Below are 21,965 nucleotides of genomic sequence, written 5' to 3' on the forward strand. Positions count from 1 at the left end.
TGATTCAGGATTTTTTGTTTGCTTTTATATCCTGTGCTGTCTGGCAGGTTTTGCAATCAGATTAGGCTTAACTCACATTCCAGAATTAAGGAAACTGACTCACACTTGGCTTTTCTCAAATCATCTTATCCTCTTTATCCTCAAAATACTATTTTGAATTTAATGTCTAAAATTTGATTTTAGTCTCAAAATGATACATTAAGATAATATGTTTATCCTAACATGTCATTAATACTTAGAGGTGGGAAAGATGGGAAGCTCAGATGTTTTGAAACTGTGTCGGGCCTCTGAAGCTCAGATGTTTCGAAACAGGTTCTAAACACCCAGGTCACATGACCACGACTAAATGAGGTTAGTGTACATCACCCTAGTTTCAAAAGCCAGTGAAGCTGCTTCAGGACAGGGGTGATGTGGTGAATAGAGGGAATCTTAGTGATAACATGGGCAAGCAGAGACCCGGACACGTTGAAGCTTATTGGTAGAAAACAGTCATTTCTACAGTCATTGGTTAGACCAAAAAGAAGGTAATTACAGTAACAAGGCTATGAACTACTAGTACGATTTTCCGTCGTATTGAGACTGCAACAAAACGCTGCTTAAATTTAGAGTATTGAGACTTGCCATTGTGAAATGCACATCTTAAATGGTTCGTTGTAAGGCTCTTATTTTGAATGAATTTTTCGGACACTCCACACCAGTTGGTGGCGGTAATGCACCATTTTGATGTTTGCTAACCTTGTGAAGAAGAAGAAGAATTTTCCGGAAGTGTCGTCTGAACTGACTGTGAAGGTATTCGGTTACACTCTTTGGACTGCTCTGTGTTGTTTTCTGTTTAAAATTTCGGATTCTTCAGAAAAAGGAAACAGATAAGCAATCTGTAATCTTGGTAATTTAATCAACGGATATACCAAAAGCATTTATTGCCGTTTTCCCTAAAAGGGAGGTAAGTACACGGTTGAAGAACTAGTGTGCTGCGTCATTATGAGTTAGAGCCTTAGTGTTTTAGCAAGGCTAGCCGCAGCTAAGAAGCATGTGAGCGGACGGTAAAAGAGGACGTTTTATACTTCAACTTTCAAATGAATTAGACTGTATGTCTTGGATATATTTTACTCTCTCTTTCAATGTATCAGAACATTACTGATTAAATCAAAGCTAACCGTATTTTACGAATATTAGCTTGGCGGTAAGGCGAACGTGGTTTTAGGACAACCAGGGCTCTGTCAGCAAGCTCACTATAGAACTATAGTGAGCTTGCTGACAGAGCCCTTAATATTTGTGATGATGTTATTATTTGGTATCTCAATCTGCGAATGTTGCGATAATGCGGAAATGTATCTTTATATTGAACAAACGACTTTCTGTGGTGTGTTGTCGAGCACTTACTGTAAAAAGTACCTATTGTAGGTGAAGCTAATGCTGAGCCTTAGCTTAGCAAGAGGCTAGGTAAAGCTAGGCCTTAGCTTAGCAAGAGGCCATTATAAGTTCCTATTACGTTTAAGCAATAGATATCTCAGCGCGCCTGTAAGGAGAATGTGCCAGTACCTAACACGAAGTGGTTCATAAGTGATTTAATAGGAGTGAATTATTTTTCGAGCCCAAACGGGAAAATACTCTAAACGTCTTTCATATTAGTTTGGTAGAAAATAAACACTATGCCGACAATTTTATAAATGTTTGGATTATTCTGTACAGTTGTAAATTAGTTATTGTTCATTGGCCTGTGTTTACTGTATTACCTTTGTTTGGTAATCAAATCTACGCCAACATAATTGTATGTTTCTGTCTTTACATGTTCAGGTCTTTGTGGACAGGTTTCTTGCAGTCCAGCTGACAAACCACAATGATCACTAGAAGAAGTCGCACTGTCACCAACACAAAAGTGCAGTCTCCAGAGGTTGAGGCGGTAGATGTGGAAAGTATGAAAGATCTTCCGATTCCATGTGACGGATTCCGAGTTAAAGATGTGGATGCTGCTGGAGTAGAGCTTGATGACCTGTTTGAAGACTTAAAATGGACACTAGACAGAGATGCTTCATCCTCGCTCTTCAATATTGATTTGGCTGATCTCTGTGTGTACAACACCAAAGATGGAGACTCCGGGCTTGAAGCTTCAACTGCCTCATCTCCTGAGAGATATTCCTCTGACTCCCAGAACAGCAGGCAAAAACAGTCAAGTCACGTGACTAACAAAAATGCAATCGCTGCCAGATTAAATCGTCTCAAGAAGAAGGAATATGTCAATAGCTTGGAGCAGAAGATCGACATGCTTTCAACGGAAAATAGCACGCTCAAAATAGAAAATTCTCAGCTGACCAAGAGAGTGGAAGAGTTGGAAGATGAAACCAGGTACTTGAGGGCTGTGCTGGCAAATGAGAGCATGTTAGCCCAGCTCTTGTCCAGGCTGAGCGGTGTGAATGGGATGAAATTATCTTCCTCACTTTTCCAGGGGCCCAACTCAAACGAGCACGACTACGCCCTGCCCAGGAAATGGGCCAGAGTGGAGGAAAAAGAAACATCTGGTGGCGTGTGTCTTCATGTGGACAAGAATCATGTCTCAGTGGAGTTCTGCACCAAGTGTGCAGAGAGTGCAAGCACGGTGCTCAAAATGTAGGGTCAAGTACTTCTCTTTGTTTTCAGATATTGAGACTGAGCTTGATGGGGCTCAGTGTGCTGAACTTGAGGCTGGATGAACGCTTTGAATTGATTAATTACCTAAGAACTGTGCATGTGTTTTTGTGTGATGATGGAGTTCATGTTGCTGCTAAACCTTGTTGACAGTTTCTTCTAGGTAATTGGTTGATCCACCATGCGGGATGAGTGGCTTTCAGAACGCCTTTGTCTGCTTGACTCCATGGTAAGGATCAGACAAGAACAGACATTTTCTGTTTTGTTTTATTTCACAGGGTATAGCATTCAGCCGCGACGCCAGTGTTTTTGTTTCTATAACTTTATTTTCCTGCTAGTTTTTGAGCACGTCTTTTCCATATGGATTGTTGTTATAGGAAATAACTTGATTAAAGTTAATTAGGTTTTACTCTTAATTGTCTTTTATCTTTAATCTTAAGATGTTAAGATAAAGGTGCGGGTCCACAAAGAGTGATCTTATATCGTCTCAAATTGGAAAAGCAATAATCTGTCGGAAGACAATTTTTTTGTATGTTCAGTTTTTGTAGAACTAATCTCTTTGTGAACCTGCACCCCTGTACAAAAGAATACTTTCATTTAGCGCCACCTATTTTTCTTTATGCTAAAGTGGATTCTGCTGGTGGAAGGGGAAGAGGCTGGACAAGCGGCTGCCATCGTGGCCTGGTATTTTTTTAAAGGTAGTATCGGTATCAAATGGTATTTGTGATCCTATTTCATCACTACTCCACAACATCTGTAGCTGCTGATCCTGTCAGCATAGCTCCCGCAGCATTTTTAAGGGCTGACAATAGCTTCTCGTTTATGCAAACACAAGTTTAACAGTCTAAGAATTATAACTTGTATATATTGTTGGAATGTATATTTAACATACTCAGAAAAATCTGCTGTACGTGGAAAAAAATGTGTAAATGTAACTCTGAACACATACTGTTTTAGGTAAATGGCCTTTGAGAAATGTTGGACAAATAAATCTTATTTACAGTACTTTTGACTTAAAAGCATCTGCTGGTTTTGTTTTGTTTTTGAGTCTTGTTTAGTACTGTTGATATTAATGTGTCTCTTTTTCTCTCTCTAAACAGCAAGCTCTCTGCCGATAAACTGAACATTTGGGTCAAGTCTGGTAAAGGTTGTCAAAACAAATGACCAAGACCTCATTTGATGGAAGCACAAAGCATGAGGGCCCACAGGGGTTTTCTTGCCCATGTTTTATCCCATTTACTTCAGATTACACAGCCACATCCTACACCTAAAATTAGTGGCGTTTTTATAGGTCTCGGTCAGTCCACTTAAACTGTACCAAGCCAGTCCCTGGTGATCTTTTCACTCCTACACGTCAGGGTATATTTACACTGCTGGGATTGCCAGCCATGTGACTGTCAAACACCATTTTCAGTAATTGTGTAGTTACTTTGGAACAGGAAACCTTACTTTGAGCTTAACTCATTAGTTCAATTCAAATGTTCGGCTTTCATAAGTTGCTCTATCCTTAAGTTTGCGTCACATGAAAAGCTGTCCATGTGAAAACTAGTGGAAAGCTTTTATTTTCAAGTGAAAATGGGTGTAATGAGTCAGATCTCTACACAGTAAAGTGTGGTCTGTAGACAGCAGATGGATTTAAGTGAATTGCTTTAATTTCAATCACTAATATTGTATACATTGTAATATAGTTTATTTGAAAACTACCTTTGATCCACTGAGATCTTTCATTTTTCTTCAGTGCGCGTATGCAGACTGGAATGATTGATCAGCCAGGCATTAAATTGTGATGCATGTGAAAGTGGAGTCTATTAGGTGAGCTTAGCATGGAAACCAAATAAGTACATAGCTTCTCTGACTGTCCAAAGTTTATATATTTTTCTTCTCGTGATGGTTAGCTACAGGCTGTTGGACTCTGATTTGAAAGTGTTGTATAACATTGCAGAAAACCAAAACCATCGACAGTGGGAAACTCATTCACTCACAAGTCAGACTGTAAGATCTGTAGCTTAATGATCATCTGTGTCAATCCTCATGGATATCAGTCTGCATGTGAGCTGTATACTTAAAAAAAAAAATCCCCCCCACTTGTAGTACAAATGGCACTGTTTTGTTTTTTTTAATGTATGAATTCACATACCTCATGTATGGCTAAATAAGTCACCCCCTGCTGGCAATGAGGAATAATGCATATTTAAGGTACTTGAAGCATTGCATGTGACATACGTGGACATTGTTGACTATTTGTTGTACAACTGTGTAAGAAATGAGCAGTTTCAGCTCCAGTCAGTTTAAATCAGGGGTGTCCAACATACGGCCCGGAGGTCAGACTTGATCCAGGAAAGATGCCAACCTACTAGATGTCTTTGGAAAATGTGGAGGGCATAGAATTTGGACTTTATTTACATAGCTTTGGCAGCTGCCTGTGCTGCTAATAAAAACACTGCCACAGACATTCATACTACGAAGTAATAGACAATTAAATGATAGAGAAGTTTCCTAATTACAGGGCAGTCTGGGTAATTAAAAAAAAAAAACTACTGTCGTTTTATGTTTACTTCTTACAGTTTAAGACCAAAGGATCATGCTGAGCTGCATTTCTTTGTCATGTAGTAACACTGAGATGTGCTGTTGGGATATTGCAGGGATTAGATTTGCAGTTAAACAACTTCTTGTGTGTGTATAGTTTATTAATCAATGGGGGGGGGGTGGAATTACTCTCTCTGCCTTTAACCCATTCACTCAGTGAAGCAGTGGGCAGCCACATCAGGTGCCCGGGGAGCAGTTTGTAGGAATGGTACCTTGCTCAGGATAGCCGTTCAGCAAATTTGAACCCCCGACCTTCCAATTATGGGGCAAACACGCTACCTACTGAGCTATCATGGACAGTATCCCGCATTCTTGATTTTTAGTTCACAAACACTTCTTGGCTTACAACTCCTGAAACTTTGGAGGCTTTTTATACAGCTCTTTATACAGTAAAGTTACAGTGGGATACAAATAATATCAGGGTGATCCTGCCACAATTTGTTCCCCCTGTCCAAATCGCGGAAAAACACTAGTTTATGTTTCTAAAACCATTTTGCACAGCTGCATTTTTTTGAAAAATGTATCAATAGTAATGTTGAATATTATCACACAGGAAAAAAAACAACTACACGTAAAATAATTCCATCATGGCGCCTGTCTTTCTAAATGGAGGGACACTAACTGCGTGTGTATATGTAAGCGTGTAAAAACTGCAGATAGGAAGATTATCCATCTGCCATTATAGAAATTCATCTCATGTAAACATGGCGCACAGCGTGACGTGAAAAAAGGCACATACCTTTTGACGTTGCTTGACAAACTCCTCGTCCACAAGTAAATACAAAAACTGAGTTTTTGAAAATCTCCAAATCTGACAGTTCTCCTTTTTCGGCAATTTGAAACGGCGTTTACGTGTGGACGAAAGGTCCAAACGCATAGAAAAAGCTGCGTTTTCAAAAATACCCGTGTAGATGTGGATGTAACAAAAAACAGTTAGTAGTTTATTGCTACCTGTAATTTATTGCAGCTTTTATTTGTTTAATTGGTTTACTAAATGTTTGAGGTGTGAAATAAACTAGGGGATTTAGGTGGTGGGGGGCGCAAAGATTTTCTTGTAAAACAAAGGGGGGCCTAGCAAAAAAAAGTTTCAGAACCACTGTTCCAGTGAATGCCATATTTTAATTCATTTTTGTGTTTAATATATTTTGTGAAAGCACTGTTTTGACATCGACCTATTTGGTGCATGTTATACAGTGCGTGTTTCAAGTTTCACATAAACTGGTTCACTTTCAGCACTTTTAATGGAACCACCAGGCATAGAAGTGGTTTGCTTTGCACCAGGTCCAAGTACAGAGCTTTCCATCAGTTTCAACCCCAATTCTGAAGAAGCTGACAAAGTGTAATGACATGCATCTCTCATAAAACTACAGTTTAATCACAATGTATCTCAGGTAACATCAAATGTTTAAGCTGAGGAAATGTACTATTTTGAGAGAAAATTACTCATTTGAAATTTTGGCAGCAGCACGTGATCAGAAAGTTGAGGCCAGCCCATGTTTACTACAATGTTGCAGTAGTCCTTTAACCTCCTAGGACCTGCCGTCCACATATGTGGACATCACATTTTAGGTTATTTAGACCAAAATACTCAATTTTGCCCTACATGGGCCTGATATCTACTTATGAGGACATTATACTGCTACTGTTCTATCAAAATTTTAAACGAGTATCCTCATATGTGGCTCTCATTCTTCTTAAAAACAAAAATAAGGTAAAAAAAAAAAATCTGGTAATTCTTTGTTTTTACATTCATTGGGCCCCAATATGCCCAAATATCAAAGAGAAATTAAAAATGCATGTTGTGGAAGAGTTCGGGTCTTAGGAGGTTAACGTGTTTAAAAAAATAACTCCCGGAGAGCAGCCATTTGGCTTTTCTACCTTTAAAACCCGGAGAGCAGCCAAATGGCTGGTAGGCTTTTAGCTAAGCTTTAGCTTCAGCCAAGTGGAAGTTAAATTGGCTAGTCATTCATATGTAAATTAGGTTGTTACCTGGGAATTCTGGAGGGAGGGGAGTGGGGGTGTGTGGATGAGGGGGTGGGCGAGCTGCTAAAAGCTGTGAACTTCCTTTTGTGTTCGTCTTGATGCATTCTCAATCATCCAGGGAAATAAATCTCCAAAAGTCATCAACTTGGGAGTGTTTCAGTTTGCCATCTTAGGGAGAAATCAACACACATGGTGGGTGTATGTCCTTTGTTGCTGAGATTTATTGATAAAAACAGTACAAAAAACCAACCATTTGTACACATATTTACAAATGGCCTGCTGAGTGGTGCACGGAGCATGTTCATTGGTTCATGGACCTCCCTGAACTAATGGCATTTATTGCAATTGTCATCTTGCGGGGGGTTAACAGGGTTCCATCTCTAAATGACTGCTGGTCAGCAAACCTGGGAAACCCACAGATAATTGGAACTATGGCACGAAACCGCTTCCAAGACATCATGCAACACCTACGCTTTGATGACAAGTCCACCCGCAGTGATCGAGCAAAGACTGATAAGTTTGCTGCAATTGCAGCGAACTTATGTGAAACTTATGTGAAACTGGGTGTGGGTCCCAATCAGCCAGAGTTTCGGGTGAGTTCATTGTGAAACCTGGCCCCACCTTATGCAAATTCCTGAGATCAGATGGCCCAGGATGTGAGTGGGCGTTAAGGTGTCTGGGAAGGGATCTCAAAACTGGATTATAGATGGCAGAGAGTTGGTGTCCACTGTGAGCGACCATCTTTGAACAGAGGCGGTGGTTTATGACACCAACTCTCTGCCATCTATAATCCAGTTTTGAGATCCCTTCCCAGACATGGTCAAAAGTATTGGCACCCTTCACGAGTGTCTTTTGCAGTGATATGTCACACTTTAGCATTTTAAAATCCAAAGCAAAGGTTATAGGTAGTCAGACGTCAGCTGACGCTTGGTCTAGCCCTGAGTCTCGGCCAGGCTTGGTCAGACTGTTATTTTATTAAAACAAACAACAACAACAACAAAAAACAACTGAATCCGGCTCCAAAGCCGACCAAGACTCAGAGCCAGACCTGGGGCCCGTTCTTCGTACGTCGCTTACTACATCCAAGATCAAATGACACATCCAAGACCAAATCATCACGCTAACCGTGAGCTCGCTAATCCGGTTCTCCGAACACACCTGCTGTTGACGATTAGTACAGCTGGATGAAGTAATGTGAGATCATTGGGTGTCGTAAAAGGGGCTACGCATCGATAGTAGAAACATTGATCGGCTTCCCAAATCCACCTTCGCTTTTATAGCCGTGGTCTCCCATCTTGATTACACGAAGTAATTTACTATTACTACTCTGAAATATGAATTACATCTGTAATAATCACATACATGTAATAGAATGTTAATAGTACATTTCCCTTTTTTAGGAAATGACCTGTGTTCTGTCCTTATTGTGCGTCCCTTTGCCCAACTTGACAGACAGCTAACGGTTTCAATGAACATTGGAGGCGGAAGTAAGTTTAAGGCTTTTTACTTCGTCAGTAGTTCAATGATTGACATCCTTTTCTTCCCGTAAAACTAAAAACAAACACAAAGTAAATGTCACAAGATGTCTTTTCTTCTTTACACACACTTCTAGGATATGAACTATACTGTTATATAGTATGTGTAATCAACAGCGACTCAGTATTGATCACAATACAACTTAGAGAGTTTAGCTTCCTCAAAGATAAACATAGCACATGAAATAACTGGTTCCTAAACAAATCTATGTAATAGAAATGCACCAAATAAACTTGTAAACATGTTATACATTAATACTCACAAGCAATAACTCTCCAAGGCAGAAACGTTTTAAAGAGCAACAACATATCCTGCAGGCTAACAAGCGACCAGCTTCCTGTTTCCTCTACCCACAGGAACACAGAAAAACCCCACCAAAATAAAAGCAGGTGAGAATTCCCATTATGACCAGCAGAGGGTGCTGAAGAGAAAGAACCTATGCATGTCATAACACTCCCCGTCTGGTATTGTAAAATACCATTATGAACCAACTGAAACATCATAAACTGCAAGATTTTACAGATTATATCTGAATACAATGTTTACCATCATGACACACATACTTCTCAGTCCTTTGGGGACATCAATAACACTGTCTCTGACACAGGTCTCAGGTAAATATTAATAGTTCCATTTCTCGAGACCCTCACTTCAATCTTCCTGACCCTGCCATCCTTATCCGGGAAGATCTGGTTGACAAGTCCCATTGGCCATTCATTCCGCCTCGCTTGTGCGTCTTTGATGAGCACCAAATCTCCCACCTTGAGGTTTGTATGGTTACGTTGCCACTTGTTCCGGCTTTGCAGTGTCCCTAAGTACTCCCGTCTCCATCTGGTCCAAAATGTGTTTGCAAGGTGTTGAACTTGCCTCCACTGCTGTCGATGGAGATCCTTCTCAATAAAACTTCCCGGAGGGGGAAGAGGAGTGCACACCTTCTGAGTGAGAAGCATGGAAGGTGTCAACAGGAAGGGTGTGTCAGGATCTGTTGTGATAGGAGACAAAGGTCTAGCATTAATGATGGCTGTTACCTCTGCCATTAGAGTAGAAAGCACCTCATGTGTCAAGTGAGAGTGCGGGGTTTGGAGAAGCATTGCATCCAGGATACGTCGCGACAATCCTATCATACGTTCCCAGCTTCCTCCCATATGAGAAGAGTGAGGTGGATTAAAGATCCAGGTGCATCCCTCTTCTCCCAGGTATGTTTTAATGCTTGACACGTCGGGATCTGTCAGTGTGAAACCTAGCTCCCGGCAAGCACCAACGAAATTAGTCCCACAATCGGATCGAATCTGCTTAACAGGCCCTCTCAAACTGAAGAATCGACGCAGGGAATTGATGAAACTTGATGCGTCCATCGACTCAATCAGTTCAATGTGCACAGCACGTGTGCTAAGACACGTAAAAAGAACAGCCCACCTTCTGCTATTTGCCTGGCCTCCTCTTGTGCGCCTTGTGACCACAGACCAAGGGCCAAATACATCCAAACCCACGAAGGTGAAAGGAGGTTCGGTGCTGATACGATCAGAAGGCAGATCTGCCATTCTTTGCTCAGTTGCTTTCTTCCTAAGTCTGTTGCAGGTGATACAGTTGTGGATAATCTGCTTGATTAGCCTCCTTGCTCCTGTAATCCAATATCCAGCAGTACGGACTGCACCTTCTGTGAACACCCGTCCCTGATGCATTACTCGCTGGTGATGGTGTTCTACTATCAACTTGGCAACATGGCTACCACCTGGAATAATGAGAGGATGTTTCTCCTTGTAGTCGATGTTGGCGTGTTTGAGCCTTCCACCTATCCTCAAGAGTCCTTCATCATCACAGTAGGGACTGAGTTTTTGTAAAGAGCTGTGTTTTGGTATGTCTTTACCATTAGCAATACAGGCAAGTTCCTCCTCAAACATTTCCTTCTGCACACTTTTGATGACGACAATCTCAGCCTTTGTCAGTTCCTCTGCTGTGCGAGACTGTTTGCAATGATGCCATGAACTGCAAGAGGGACCTTCATCTTTGCTCTTGAAGACCTTTGCAATATGAATGAGCAAACTAAGGGCCTTGAGGAGTTTCTTCAAAGAGGAAAAACGTCTGAACCTTTGCGATCCAAGCAGAGACCCATCATTACTCGTGTGAGTGACAAAGCTGCGTATTTCATCATCCAACTCGGGGTCCACAAGGTCATAGGTTTCAGCTTCTCTTGTAACACTAGCTTGTAACAAGAAGGCAGGTCCTTTAAGCCAGGCACTGTCACCAAGCATGGCGGCAGGCACCGAGCGTGTGCCTATGTCAGCAGGGTTAGAGCTCGTAGGGACATAGTGCCATTGTTTTGGTCCTGAAATCCTCCTGATTCGCTGCACCCTGTTGCCAACATATACATAGAACCTCTTCGTCTGGTTGCTTATATAGCCTAAAACCACACGACTGTCTGTGTAGAATTCAACTGCCTCAAGATTTAGGTCCAGTTCACTTGTGATGACTTCAGCAAGCTCTGCAGCTAAAACAGCAGCTCCCAATTCCAGTCTTGGAATTGTATGAGCAGATTGTGGGGCCAATTTTGCTTTCCCTAGAACGAAGCCCACCTGATGGTTCTGATTTTCGCCAGTGGTCTTTAGGAAAGCAACTGCTGCAATGGCTTTAGTGGAGGCATCTGAAAAGATGTGTAACTCTTTTCTGATTGCTGTTGACATCGTAGCAGAAGCGTAGGTCCTTGGAATATGTACATTCTTGAGATCGACAAGAGATTCTTTCCATGTATCCCACTCGGCCTCCCTTTCTCTAGGCAGTGGAGTGTCCCAGTCTAGGGCCTCACTTGAAAGTTCTCTCAGCAGCATCTTTCCCTGGATTGTAACCGGTGAAGCAAATCCTAAGGGATCAAAAAGACCATTGATTGTAGCTAAAACACCTCGCTTTGTAAAGGGCTTCACTGTCTCTGCTACTCGAAAGGTAAAGGCGTCTTTCTTTAGGTCCCATATCAGACCAAGACTTCGCTGTGTAGGTGTCACATCAGTCTCCAGATTTAGCTCTTTAAGCCCCTTTGCACGGTCATCTGGAGAAAACGCATCAAGAACCTCAGAGCTGTTTGATGCTATTTTATGCAGGCGAAGGTTAGATGTGGCAAGCATTTCCTGTGCTCTCTTCATTAGATCAATAGATTCACTGGCTGTGGGCCTTGACATAAGCGCATCGTCAACGTAGAACTCCCTCTCAATGAAGCGTCGTGCATCTGATCCGAATTCCTCTTCACCATGAGCTGCTGCACATCGAAGGCCGTATATAGCTACGGATGGTGAGGGGCTGTTGCCAAACACGTGAACCTTCATTTGATACTCACAGATGTCATTGGCAGGATTGTTGTCTTCATGCCAGAGGAAGCGCAAATAGTTTCGATGGTCCTCTCTTACAATGAAACTGTGAAACATCTGTTCAATGTCAGCGGTTACTGCAACAGTTTCACGTCTGAACCTCAACAATACTCCCAATAAGCTATTATTGAGGTCAGGTCCAGAGAGGAGAACATCATTGAGAGAGACGCCATGGCACTTTGCACTTGAGTCAAACACAACCCTGATCTGATCCGGCTTCTGAGGATGGTACACCCCAAACGTAGGTAAGTACCAGCACTCCTTGTCCACCTCAAGTGGAGGAGCCAGTTCAGCATGGTCACGATCAAATATGTTCTGCATGAAAGCAAAGAAATGCCTCTTCATTTCAGGCCTTTTTTCAAGGGTGCGCTGAAGAGAGGATAAGCGTTTGACGGCCTGGTCGCGATTGTTGGGCAGCCACTGGCGAGGTCCCTTAAATGGAAGTGGCGCCACCCAGCTGTTGCTGTCATCTATGAACATCTCTCTCTTCATGACCTCTAGGAACAGTTTGTCTTCAATAGAAAGGCCGATTTTGTTATCGTCCTCGGATGTATCAAAGATGGTGCTTCCAAGAGTGCATGCCTTAACTATAGGTGTTTCGGTGGTAGGGAAGGCTTTACGCTCAGACTTGGACCCATAATTCTCTTTGATATGAACCATATTTGGACATGGTCTGAAATAGGATGGGCGATTGTTCTCAAGCACATTAGTATGATAGGCATCCACAGCTGCAGGCTTGTGAGCATCACCTAAACAGACATCACCAATGATGACCCATCCCAGGTCCAGTTTCTGTGCATATGGGGCATTGTGAGGACCGTTTCTATGCTGCCTCGCTTTGTGGACACTAAGTAGGTCACGTCCAAGTAAAAGGAGGATCTCAGCTTTGTGATCGAGTGGTGGGATGAGATGGGCTATTGGCCTTAGATGAGCATGTTCTGCTGCCACCTCAGGGGTAGGTATCTCAGCTCTGTTACTCGGAATGTTATTACATTCAATTATTGTCGGCAGCGTGACTGATGTGGCTCCGTCTAGTGACTCCACTACAAAGCCTGTAGCTCTTCTACCCATCATTTCTGTTGTTCCCGCACATGTACGAAGTGTGAATGGAGACTCTGACCCCTCTATGCCATAAACATCAAAAAACTCTGACCTGGCAAGTGACCGATTACTCTGATCATCGAGCACGACATAAGCCTTTGTCACTCGCTCTGGCTGCGCTTTTGGGAAAACCTTTACCAAGCAGATCTTAGAACAGGATCTTCCTTTCTGAGCCTCTCCACAAACTTCGGTACAAGTCGATGTTATAGCAGGCTGAGTTGTCTCTTCTGTGCCCTCCCCGCCATGACCAAAGAGAGTTGCAGGAGGTGGTCCTGGATGAAGGGCAGAGATATGATTCCTGCTTTCACATTCTGTACACTTGATTGTTGTGTTACAGTTCTTGGCCATGTGACTAGTGGAAGAACAGCATCTAAAACAGATACCATTGTCCTTGAGGAAGGTCTTACGCTCCTCAATGGGTTTATTGCGAAACCCTCTGCAGCGCTTGAGGGGATGTGGCTTTTTATGAATAGGGCACTGCCTTTCCACATCACAGGTTTGCTCTCTCACGCTGTCTTGGCCAGCTTTCCCCTGTGATATTTCCGTCTTGTGAGCAGAGACCAAACCCTTATAGGTCTTCCTCACTGTAGTATCTGATCTAAAGTGGTCTGTTGTAGATGCTAAGAGCCTGAAGCCTGGATCATTGCGGGCTTGTGCCTCTCTGCAGACAAAGTCACAGAGAAAGGAAAATGGCGGAAAAATGACACTATGGTCAACTTTATACCTAAAACCCTGAGAGAGCCACTTTTCCTGGATATTGTGTGGTAACTTGTCCACAATTGGAGCGACACCACGTGCAGTGTCAAGATAGCTTAGCCCTGGGAGATAACCCTCTGATTTTGCTGCCTCAACCTCTTGCAGCAGGTCACTAAGCTCTCTCAGCTTAACAGGATCTTTGCTACTGACCTTTGGGAAGTTTGTAAGCCTGTCGAACAGTGTTTTTTCAATTATCTCTGGAGAGCCAAAACATTCCTCCAAGCGCTCCCAGGCTTTGTCCAGTCCAACTTCAGGACGACAGACATGCACCGTCTTTATTCTTTTCACATGCCGTGCTGAGTCGTGCCCTAGCCACTTAATAAGGAGGTCCAACTCCTCACTGGGGCTGAGTTTTAGTCCACTGATTGCATTCAGAAAGGAGGATTTCCACGCCCAGTAATTTTCAGGGCAGTCATCAAACTTTGTGAGACCAGCATTAATAAGATCCCTCCGTGCCAAGTACCTTGCTATATCACCCACCTGAGCACTGCCATCTGGTAGGAGTTGAGGTGTGACTCGATCAGGCGACCTTTCCCTTGTGCTCTCTGGTGGGTGCGGTGTTGAGTGGGGATAAATACCAGACTTTGGTTCCTGAGATAGCCCTGATGTTGGAATGGCTTTGTTTCTCATTTTGAACAAGTGAGATTCAACATATGGAGTACCAAAGCTTTGCCTGGGTTGAATCGTGGGCTTCAGCTCATGAACAGTTGACTCTCTATGCTCTTCCTCTGGTTTAGCACTCTCGGTTGGCTGTAGATGCTGCTCCACATACTGCCGTGTCCTTTCAGCAGTCTCTTCAAAGGCTGGTTTCCTTTCAGTTTTGACAGACTCCTCTGCTGCAACCTCAAGGATGCTGGCTTCAGCCATAGCTGCTGCTACCTCCTTTTCATACTGTAAAGTGTTCAATTTGGCTTCTATGCGAGCCTTTTCAATCATCATTTCTGACTCTATTTTGGCATAATCGGCTCGTGCGCGAGCTGCCTCCAGTTTAGCACGAGCTGCAGCAACGGCTCGACTGGCTGATGATCCACTCGATGCTATAGAGGCCACTGACCTGGTCTCTAGAGCCGACAGCTGCGTTATTTCTTTTGTGGCTTGTGTGTCCTCCATCCCACAATGCTGCTGTGTGGCAAGCGTAAGCAGTAGTAGAGATGAGACGTGCTGGCAGACGAAGTTGCTGTCTTTGATTATCTCTGCCCGCTGAGAAGCTGCTTTTTTACTGTTCTGTCCTTATTGTGCGTCCCTTTGCCCAACTTGACAGACAGCTAACGGTTTCAATGAACATTGGAGGCGGAAGTAAGTTTAAGGCTTTTTACTTCGTCAGTAGTTCAATGATTGACATCCTTTTCTTCCTGTAAAACTAAAAACAAACACAAAGTAAATGTCACAAGATGTCTTTTCTTCTTTACACACACTTCTAGGATATGAACTATACTGTTATATAGTATGTGTAATCAACAGCGACTCAGTATTGATCACAATACAACTTAGAGAGTTTAGCTTCCTCAAAGATAAACATAGCACATGAAATAACTGGTTCCTAAACAAATCTATGTAATAGAAATGCACCAAATAAACTTGTAAACATGTTATACATTAATACTCACAAGCAATAACTCTCCAAGGCAGAAACGTTTTAAAGAGCAACAACATATCCTGCAGGCTAACAAGCGACCAGCTTCCTGTTTCCTCTACCCACAGGAACACAGAAAAACCCCACCAAAATAAAAGCAGGTGAGAATTCCCATTATGACCAGCAGAGGGTGCTGAAGAGAAAGAACCTATGCATGTCATAACAACCTGTATGTATCTGTATGGAATCAATAAAAGGATCAAGTGCTGCATTATCTTTAGTAACATTGATATTATTTATTTATGGTGAAACAGTGGTGGAATATCGCTGTTGCTTTCGTATAAATGAAGCGGACATACCTGCGTGGCCGCGATCTAATCCTGTTTACATAAAGTAAACCTGCTCCCGAGCAGGTTTACGCTTACGGCTCTGTTGCTATGACAGCAAGTCCCGGATGAGCTTCAGGGAACCGAACGATCCAAGATCACGCGAAATCGTCAACAATCTAATCCAGCTAACTTACTTAGCGAGGTACGAAGAACGGGCCCCTGGACTCCAACCACATCAAAGCCAGACTCCAGATCCCAGAGTCTCAGTTATGAGTAATAACAAAGCCATATTTGCTCACCTCTGAAGAAACTCTAAAGTGGAAGCCAGCTCAGATGGATAATGGATGTTAAAATTGTAGTAGCTCCCACAAATAAGATCCACAATGTTTTTCAACTGGAGAGCTAACTGCCATACTTCATCCTCATGGTTTTGTATTTTGTCACCAATCAAAACTGGCAGCAATCTCAAAAGGTTCCAGTTTTGAACGGCTTGCCCTGATAATTTGGATCCGTCAGGTTTGACAGTACATGGCTTTGTAAGTGCTTCGGATCCTTTATATTTAAACTGTTTAATGACAGATAGACTGGAAGAAGTTTGTGCGTCTTTTTAGCAGAACCCAGGGGATTCACTACCTCAAATGAACAAAACAGTGAAGAAGGCGCAGCAGCGCCTCTTCTTTCTCAGGAGACTGAAAAGATTTGGCATGAGCCCTCGCATCCTCAGGACCTTCTATCACTGTGCCATTGAGAGCATCCTCACTGGATGCATCACCACCTGGTATGGCAACAGCACCGCCTACAACCGCAAAGCTCTCCAGCGAGTAGTGCGGTGCTCTGAACGGATAATTGGAGGTGAGCTTCCCTCCCTCCAAGACATCTATAGGAAGTGATGCCTGAGGAAAGCGGGGAGGATCATCAAGGACTCCAGTCACCCCAGCCATAAACTGTTCAGACTACTTCCATCAGGAAGGAGGTTCTGCAGCATCCGGTCCCGTACCAGCAGACTGAGAGACAGCTTCTTCCATCAGGCCGTCAGACTGCTGAACACGTCATAGACACCTCACCTTCACTACTGGAACTTCAACATTATGCACTCCATACTGTACAGTAATGCCACTGTTTTGCACATGTCTCAACTCTGTATATTTTTATATATTTTATTTATTGACTCTATTTAATTTGTAAAATATGTGTATACACACACACACACACGTAGAAAAACATTTAGTATACACATCCAGAAATTATTATTTTTTGCATATACTATTATATATTGTACGTATATTTATTAGTTTCAGATTTAGCCATTCGTATATTTTGCCTGTTTATGTTATTGTATTTTGCACAACTCTGTTGCTTGTGAAGCTCGCACACAAGAATTTCACTCGCATGTGCTGTACCAATGTACCTGCACATGTGATGTGACAATAAAAGTGATTTGATTTGATTTGATTTGAATCTTGGTACAAAATCAGTTTGAGGCTTTCAGGGTTTTCATTAAAGAACTGGTGACATTTGAAAAATTTTCCATCATATAAATCCTTAAAAATTTCTACATCAGGACCCCCAAACTGTTGTGACTGTGTATTCCTCCATAACTGTGACTCTAAAAAGCTCTTCAGAGTTTCTCCAACTGGTATGTAGTAAGCAAATTTTCCTGTCATGTTTTCATCCATTCCCAATGGCACTTTCTTGGGTTCTGTGTATTTAAACATTTTTTTGAATGTTTGATTTCTGGTGTGTGTTGTTCCTAGTTGTCCCTGATGGCAAGCAGAGAGCAAATCTGACTCTTTAATGCAGTCACAGATTTTAGTGACTGCTTCATCTGATGGGTTCATTTCATTTTTTAGTAAACAACTTACCTTATTTATTGTGTAGGCTTGACCCAATTCGTGCACATTCTGCATTTCCTCAGCAATAGTCTGTATAGTAGAGGCAGGAATTAGCAGCTGTCCTTGCAGTTTAAGGTAAAAGAGACACATGCTTCTGAGATAAGAATGACTATCCTTCTCTGGCATATCACTGGCTGAACTAGCAGATGGCATGGCTTCATCTGTGTTTTCTGAATATTCTGTACTGTCATTTGGGGGCTGAGGACAATCGTACATGTCATCAATACCATCTGGGGAACAAGCTTTATGCTTCCTACACATGTGAGAAGTAAATGATGACTTTTTTGTAAACATATGCTTACAACCACTTACTGGACATGACACAGACCTGCCCTCTGTAATATGATCGTTTAAGTGAGACACTAGCTCTTTCACTGTTTGGAAATGGCGGGCACATAATGAAACCGCACATTTTAAATCTGCAACAAGAGCTTTAGGAGTAGCTTGAAGTGCAGGTGCATTGTGCACACGATAAAAATGCCGCTTGAAAGCAGAGTATGTGGTGAATGTTTGGCTGCAATTGGCGCCAACACATTTAAAAAAACAACAAGGCTCATTCTTGTGTACTCTGCAATGTAGTACATAGCCTCTTAATGTGACCAATACCTTTTTACAAAAGACGCAGATGATCATTTTTAGTATTTCAAAAGTTTGCCTTTGCTTTTCAGCTGAACTAGCATGCTAGCGCTAGGTTATTGAGCATTGGTCTAAATATCAACTGGTGCTTTTATCTCGAAAAAAAAGTTGCCAAGATATTAAACTTACCGTGCAGACTTTCTGACGAATAAACACAGATCCTCAAAAAAACACTTGAATTCGTATGTTTGTAATTTGTCCTAAAAACGTAGTTGCTAAAAGTTCGACGTTTTCTTCTCCCGTCTTCTCTCTCGTGCTGGCTTGTTAGCTATAGTCATGAACTAGTGAACTAGCCACGAACTGTAAGTTTGTTTAGCCTGTAATAATGAGACATTGCTAACCTAACCCAAAAAAGTAGTCTTGTCTAAGTATCACATTGCCATTAAAAGAAACATAAAGAATACAAGCATTACTTAGTCGTTAAATAATAATTTCTTATAGGTTACTCTACAATAGGCTGCAAATAGCCCGAATGATTAAAAAAAACCAAAAACATAATGTACACAATTTTAATTGTATATTTTTATATAGCCTATAAATAGAGAGGCAACCTCTCAGGTTCACAATGACATCTTCTGTGAAAACATTTTTATTAGTCCTATCCCTGAATTTGCATCATTTCATGAATCATGTTAAAAGTAGGCCCAGTACATCCATGCAGTTGTAAAGTGCATGGATATATATAATACATATAATTCTTGTATTTTTAAAAACAACTGACTAAAACTATAATTTTTACAATATTTGCATGTCAAATTAACATAATTGTTTGGTTATGAGTATTAAGGTATTTCACTGTTTTTATTCAAAGTATTTGTAGTTTTCACCAATAAATTTGATTATAATCACACATTTAATCTGACAAAAGCCGAATGACGAATTAGTGCTTTCAGTCAGAGATTGAGCATGCACCGGTTTATTGTATTTCCAGACTTGCTTTCGGCACAATTTACAGTGCGCGCTTATGGGCAGAAATCTGTGCCATCAGAAACTGAATTTGAATAAGTTAAATTTGAATTTGAATTGCTCAGATTGAATCTGAATTGTAACTTGAATAAATGCTTTTGAAAACTGAATTTGAATTAGTCTAATTTGAAATTGAATTTATGGTTTGAAAATGATCATCACTAAATTGAAATTGCATTTTATATTTTGAAAATGAATTGATTTGCTTTGAAACTGCATTTTATCCTTTAAAAATTCAGCTCTCGAATAATTTCAGTTTCACTTCTCACCATTCAGTTTCAGTTCTACAATTCAATTTCAGTTCCAAAATTCAGTTTTTTGGAACTTACATCCGGTTCCGGTTCAAGCGCAGATTAATAGAACTACGTTTTACTAGCGGACCGAAAGTGTTACTGATGGGAATCTACAGCGTCTTGAGCTGAATTAAGACTTCAGAAGTCATTCGTCATGTCGAATGACCAGCGGATAAACTCTCAGGTTGGTAATAAATGTATTACATGTATAAGAACAAGCGTCAAGTTAACAAATAATAGCCGTAAGGTAACTTTTATGCTTATTGTAGCTGTTAGCTAAAAACGCTAATTTAGCATAGTTTGCCCTGAATTCAGCTTTGACAAATATGATCGACTGTTTCTAGTAGAATTCCAAAGTTGTCATCTTGGACCCTCTCAGAGTACCCCCTCTGTATGCTTGCAGAGACCCCTACAGTAGGGAAACATGCAAAAAGGTGTCCAAACCTTTGTATTTTAGCTTTATTTATGTCTTACACAGCATCCCAACTCTTTAGCTAACTTAATAACTTTAGCTAAAGTGAATAGTTAGTCTAATTCATTAGTGCAGCATTACTGGGTCACCTCTGTTTGAAGTGATATAATATGATATACAACTATCACTGAAACAGCAAACTTTGTAAATAAGAAAACAACACTTCTCATTCTCTAAACGTTTGGCCACAGCTGTAGATTACACTATCAGTGCTTGTTCACTCTTGACAATGATTACATTTCAAAATTTACTTTGTGCATTTACAGGTAAACAATATCTAATATTTTATCTAAATGACTGCTTTGTCTTTGAAAAGGGTGAAGAGCTTGAGGCCGGTGACAGTCCAGTTCTACTCTAACTACATCCTTACAGTGGCTCACAGGACAAGGCCACATTCCTGTCCTGCCAGAAGAGAAGAGAAACTTCAGAGTCTTCATGCAGTTCAACCACACCTGTCATATTCCATATGACAGGGGTCTCAAACTCCAGTCCTCAAGGGCCAGTGTCATGTTTGAGACCCCTGCCGTATGGTGTTCATGCTGTTTTCCACCCCCCATTTACAGCATGTCTGACTGCCTGTTCAGCATATGCAAAAATATATGATGAGTTTAAGCATGTGATGACTAAGGCCTTCCATTATGGTGTTTGTCATCACATGTCACAGACATCTGGATGATCATTTGGAATAAACAAAACTAAAAACTTGTTACTTCATCTTTTATCTTTATTATTATTATTATTGTTCTTATTTTACATTTTTCATTGTTAGGCATTGGGTTTATTTGTAGTAGTCCTTTCCAACGTCTTTCCCTCTTCCATGTTACTGTGTCAGCTTGTCAGCATCTATTTGGGTATGTAAGTGGAACAGAAAGTAAGGAAATCCAAAGTGCCATTAAAACCAGGAGAGGTTCTTATATTTCAGAAGAAGGGATTAATTCAAAAGAAATGACCTCAATGCCATATTTTATTTAGGAACCCTAGAGAGCACTTTGCAAAATAACACATTCTTATAATTTCACCCTCAGATGAGCCAAGCTACAACTGTCAGGGAAGGTGATGTAGGTACAGAGCATATGAGAGTGGTTAAGTTAATGTCTCTTGTCTAGATGAAGGCACAAGAGGGATCAATGGCAAGGCGTAGAGATTCAGTATCTTCAGTCTTCAGTGGACACTCCATTTCTGGCACAAAACACCTGTAAAAGATGGTCGATTTAGGAGGTGACCCGACAACTTCAGCCTGTCAAACATATTAATGGAGCAGTATGTTTAAAAAAAAAAATCTAATTAAGCATGCACTCAGTACCCTAAGAATTATTATAGTAGTTAAACACAGTGATAGTTGTATATCATGTTATATCACTTCAAACAGAGGTGACCCAGTAATGCTGCACTAATGAATTAGACTAACTATTCACTTTAGCTAAAGTTATTAAGTTAGCTAAAGAGTTGGGATGCTGTGTAAGACATAAATAAAGCTAAAATACAAAGGTTTGGACACCGTTTTGCATGTTTCCCTACTGTAGGGCTCTCTGCAAGCATACAGAGGGGGTACTCTGAGAGGGTCCAAGATGACAACTTTGGAATTCTACTAGAAACAGTCGATCATATTTGTCAAAGCTGAATTCAGGGCAAACTATGCTAAATTAGCGTTTTTAGCTAACAGCTACAATAAGCATAAAAGTTACCTTACGGCTATTATTTGTTAACTTGACGCTTGTTCTTATACATGTAATACATTTATTACCAACCTGAGAGTTTATCCGCTGGTCATTCGACATGACGAATGACTTCTGAAGTCTTAATTCAGCTCAAGACGCTGTAGATTCCCGTCAGTAACACTTTCGGTCCGCTAGTAAAACGT

At 41.3% G+C, this 21,965-nt stretch overlaps 2 protein-coding genes and 1 long non-coding RNA gene across 5 annotated transcripts; 2 read left to right on the plus strand and 1 right to left on the minus strand.

The window, feature by feature from the left end:
• Nucleotides 1-709: 709 nt before the first annotated feature.
• crebzf (CREB/ATF bZIP transcription factor) lies at nt 710-3,382 on the plus strand. 2 transcript variants are annotated; one of them, XM_082517633.1, is made up of 4 exons: nt 710-789; nt 1,798-2,607; nt 2,779-2,854; nt 3,254-3,382. In XM_082517633.1, exons 2-3 carry the CDS (start codon nt 1,841-1,843, stop codon nt 2,786-2,788), a joined length of 777 nt encoding a protein of 258 aa, XP_082373759.1. In that variant the 5' UTR covers nt 710-789; nt 1,798-1,840; the 3' UTR covers nt 2,789-2,854; nt 3,254-3,382. The 2 variants fall into 2 exon arrangements, with proteins under 2 accessions (XP_082373759.1, XP_082373758.1); XM_082517632.1 differs by having other exon boundaries at nt 750-943.
• Nucleotides 3,383-7,781: 4,399 nt separating this feature from the next.
• Nucleotides 7,782-15,053, minus strand: LOC309696393 (uncharacterized protein; the record flags this gene model as incomplete). Of its 2 annotated transcripts, none has more annotated exons than XR_014273456.1 (2): nt 7,782-8,745; nt 8,993-15,053. XR_014273456.1 is itself a non-coding variant. In XM_082517595.1 (2 exons), 2 exons carry the CDS (start codon nt 15,051-15,053, stop codon nt 9,706-9,708), a joined length of 4,914 nt encoding a protein of 1,637 aa, XP_082373721.1. In that variant the 3' UTR covers nt 9,645-9,705. The 2 variants fall into 2 exon arrangements, 1 of the variants encoding a protein (XP_082373721.1); XM_082517595.1 differs by lacking the exon at nt 7,782-8,745 and having other exon boundaries at nt 9,645-9,712; nt 10,147-15,053.
• Nucleotides 15,054-19,755: 4,702 nt separating this feature from the next.
• Nucleotides 19,756-20,809, plus strand: LOC309696412. Its single transcript, XR_014273479.1, has 2 exons — nt 19,756-19,816; nt 20,421-20,809. It is a non-coding gene; the product is annotated as an uncharacterized lncRNA (long non-coding RNA).
• The last annotated feature ends 1,156 nt before the right edge of the window (nt 20,810-21,965 follow it).

Source organism: Aulonocara stuartgranti (genome assembly GCF_965226115.1).
Source record: "Aulonocara stuartgranti genome assembly, chromosome: 20".
Taxonomy (NCBI): domain Eukaryota; kingdom Metazoa; phylum Chordata; class Actinopteri; order Cichliformes; family Cichlidae; genus Aulonocara; species Aulonocara stuartgranti.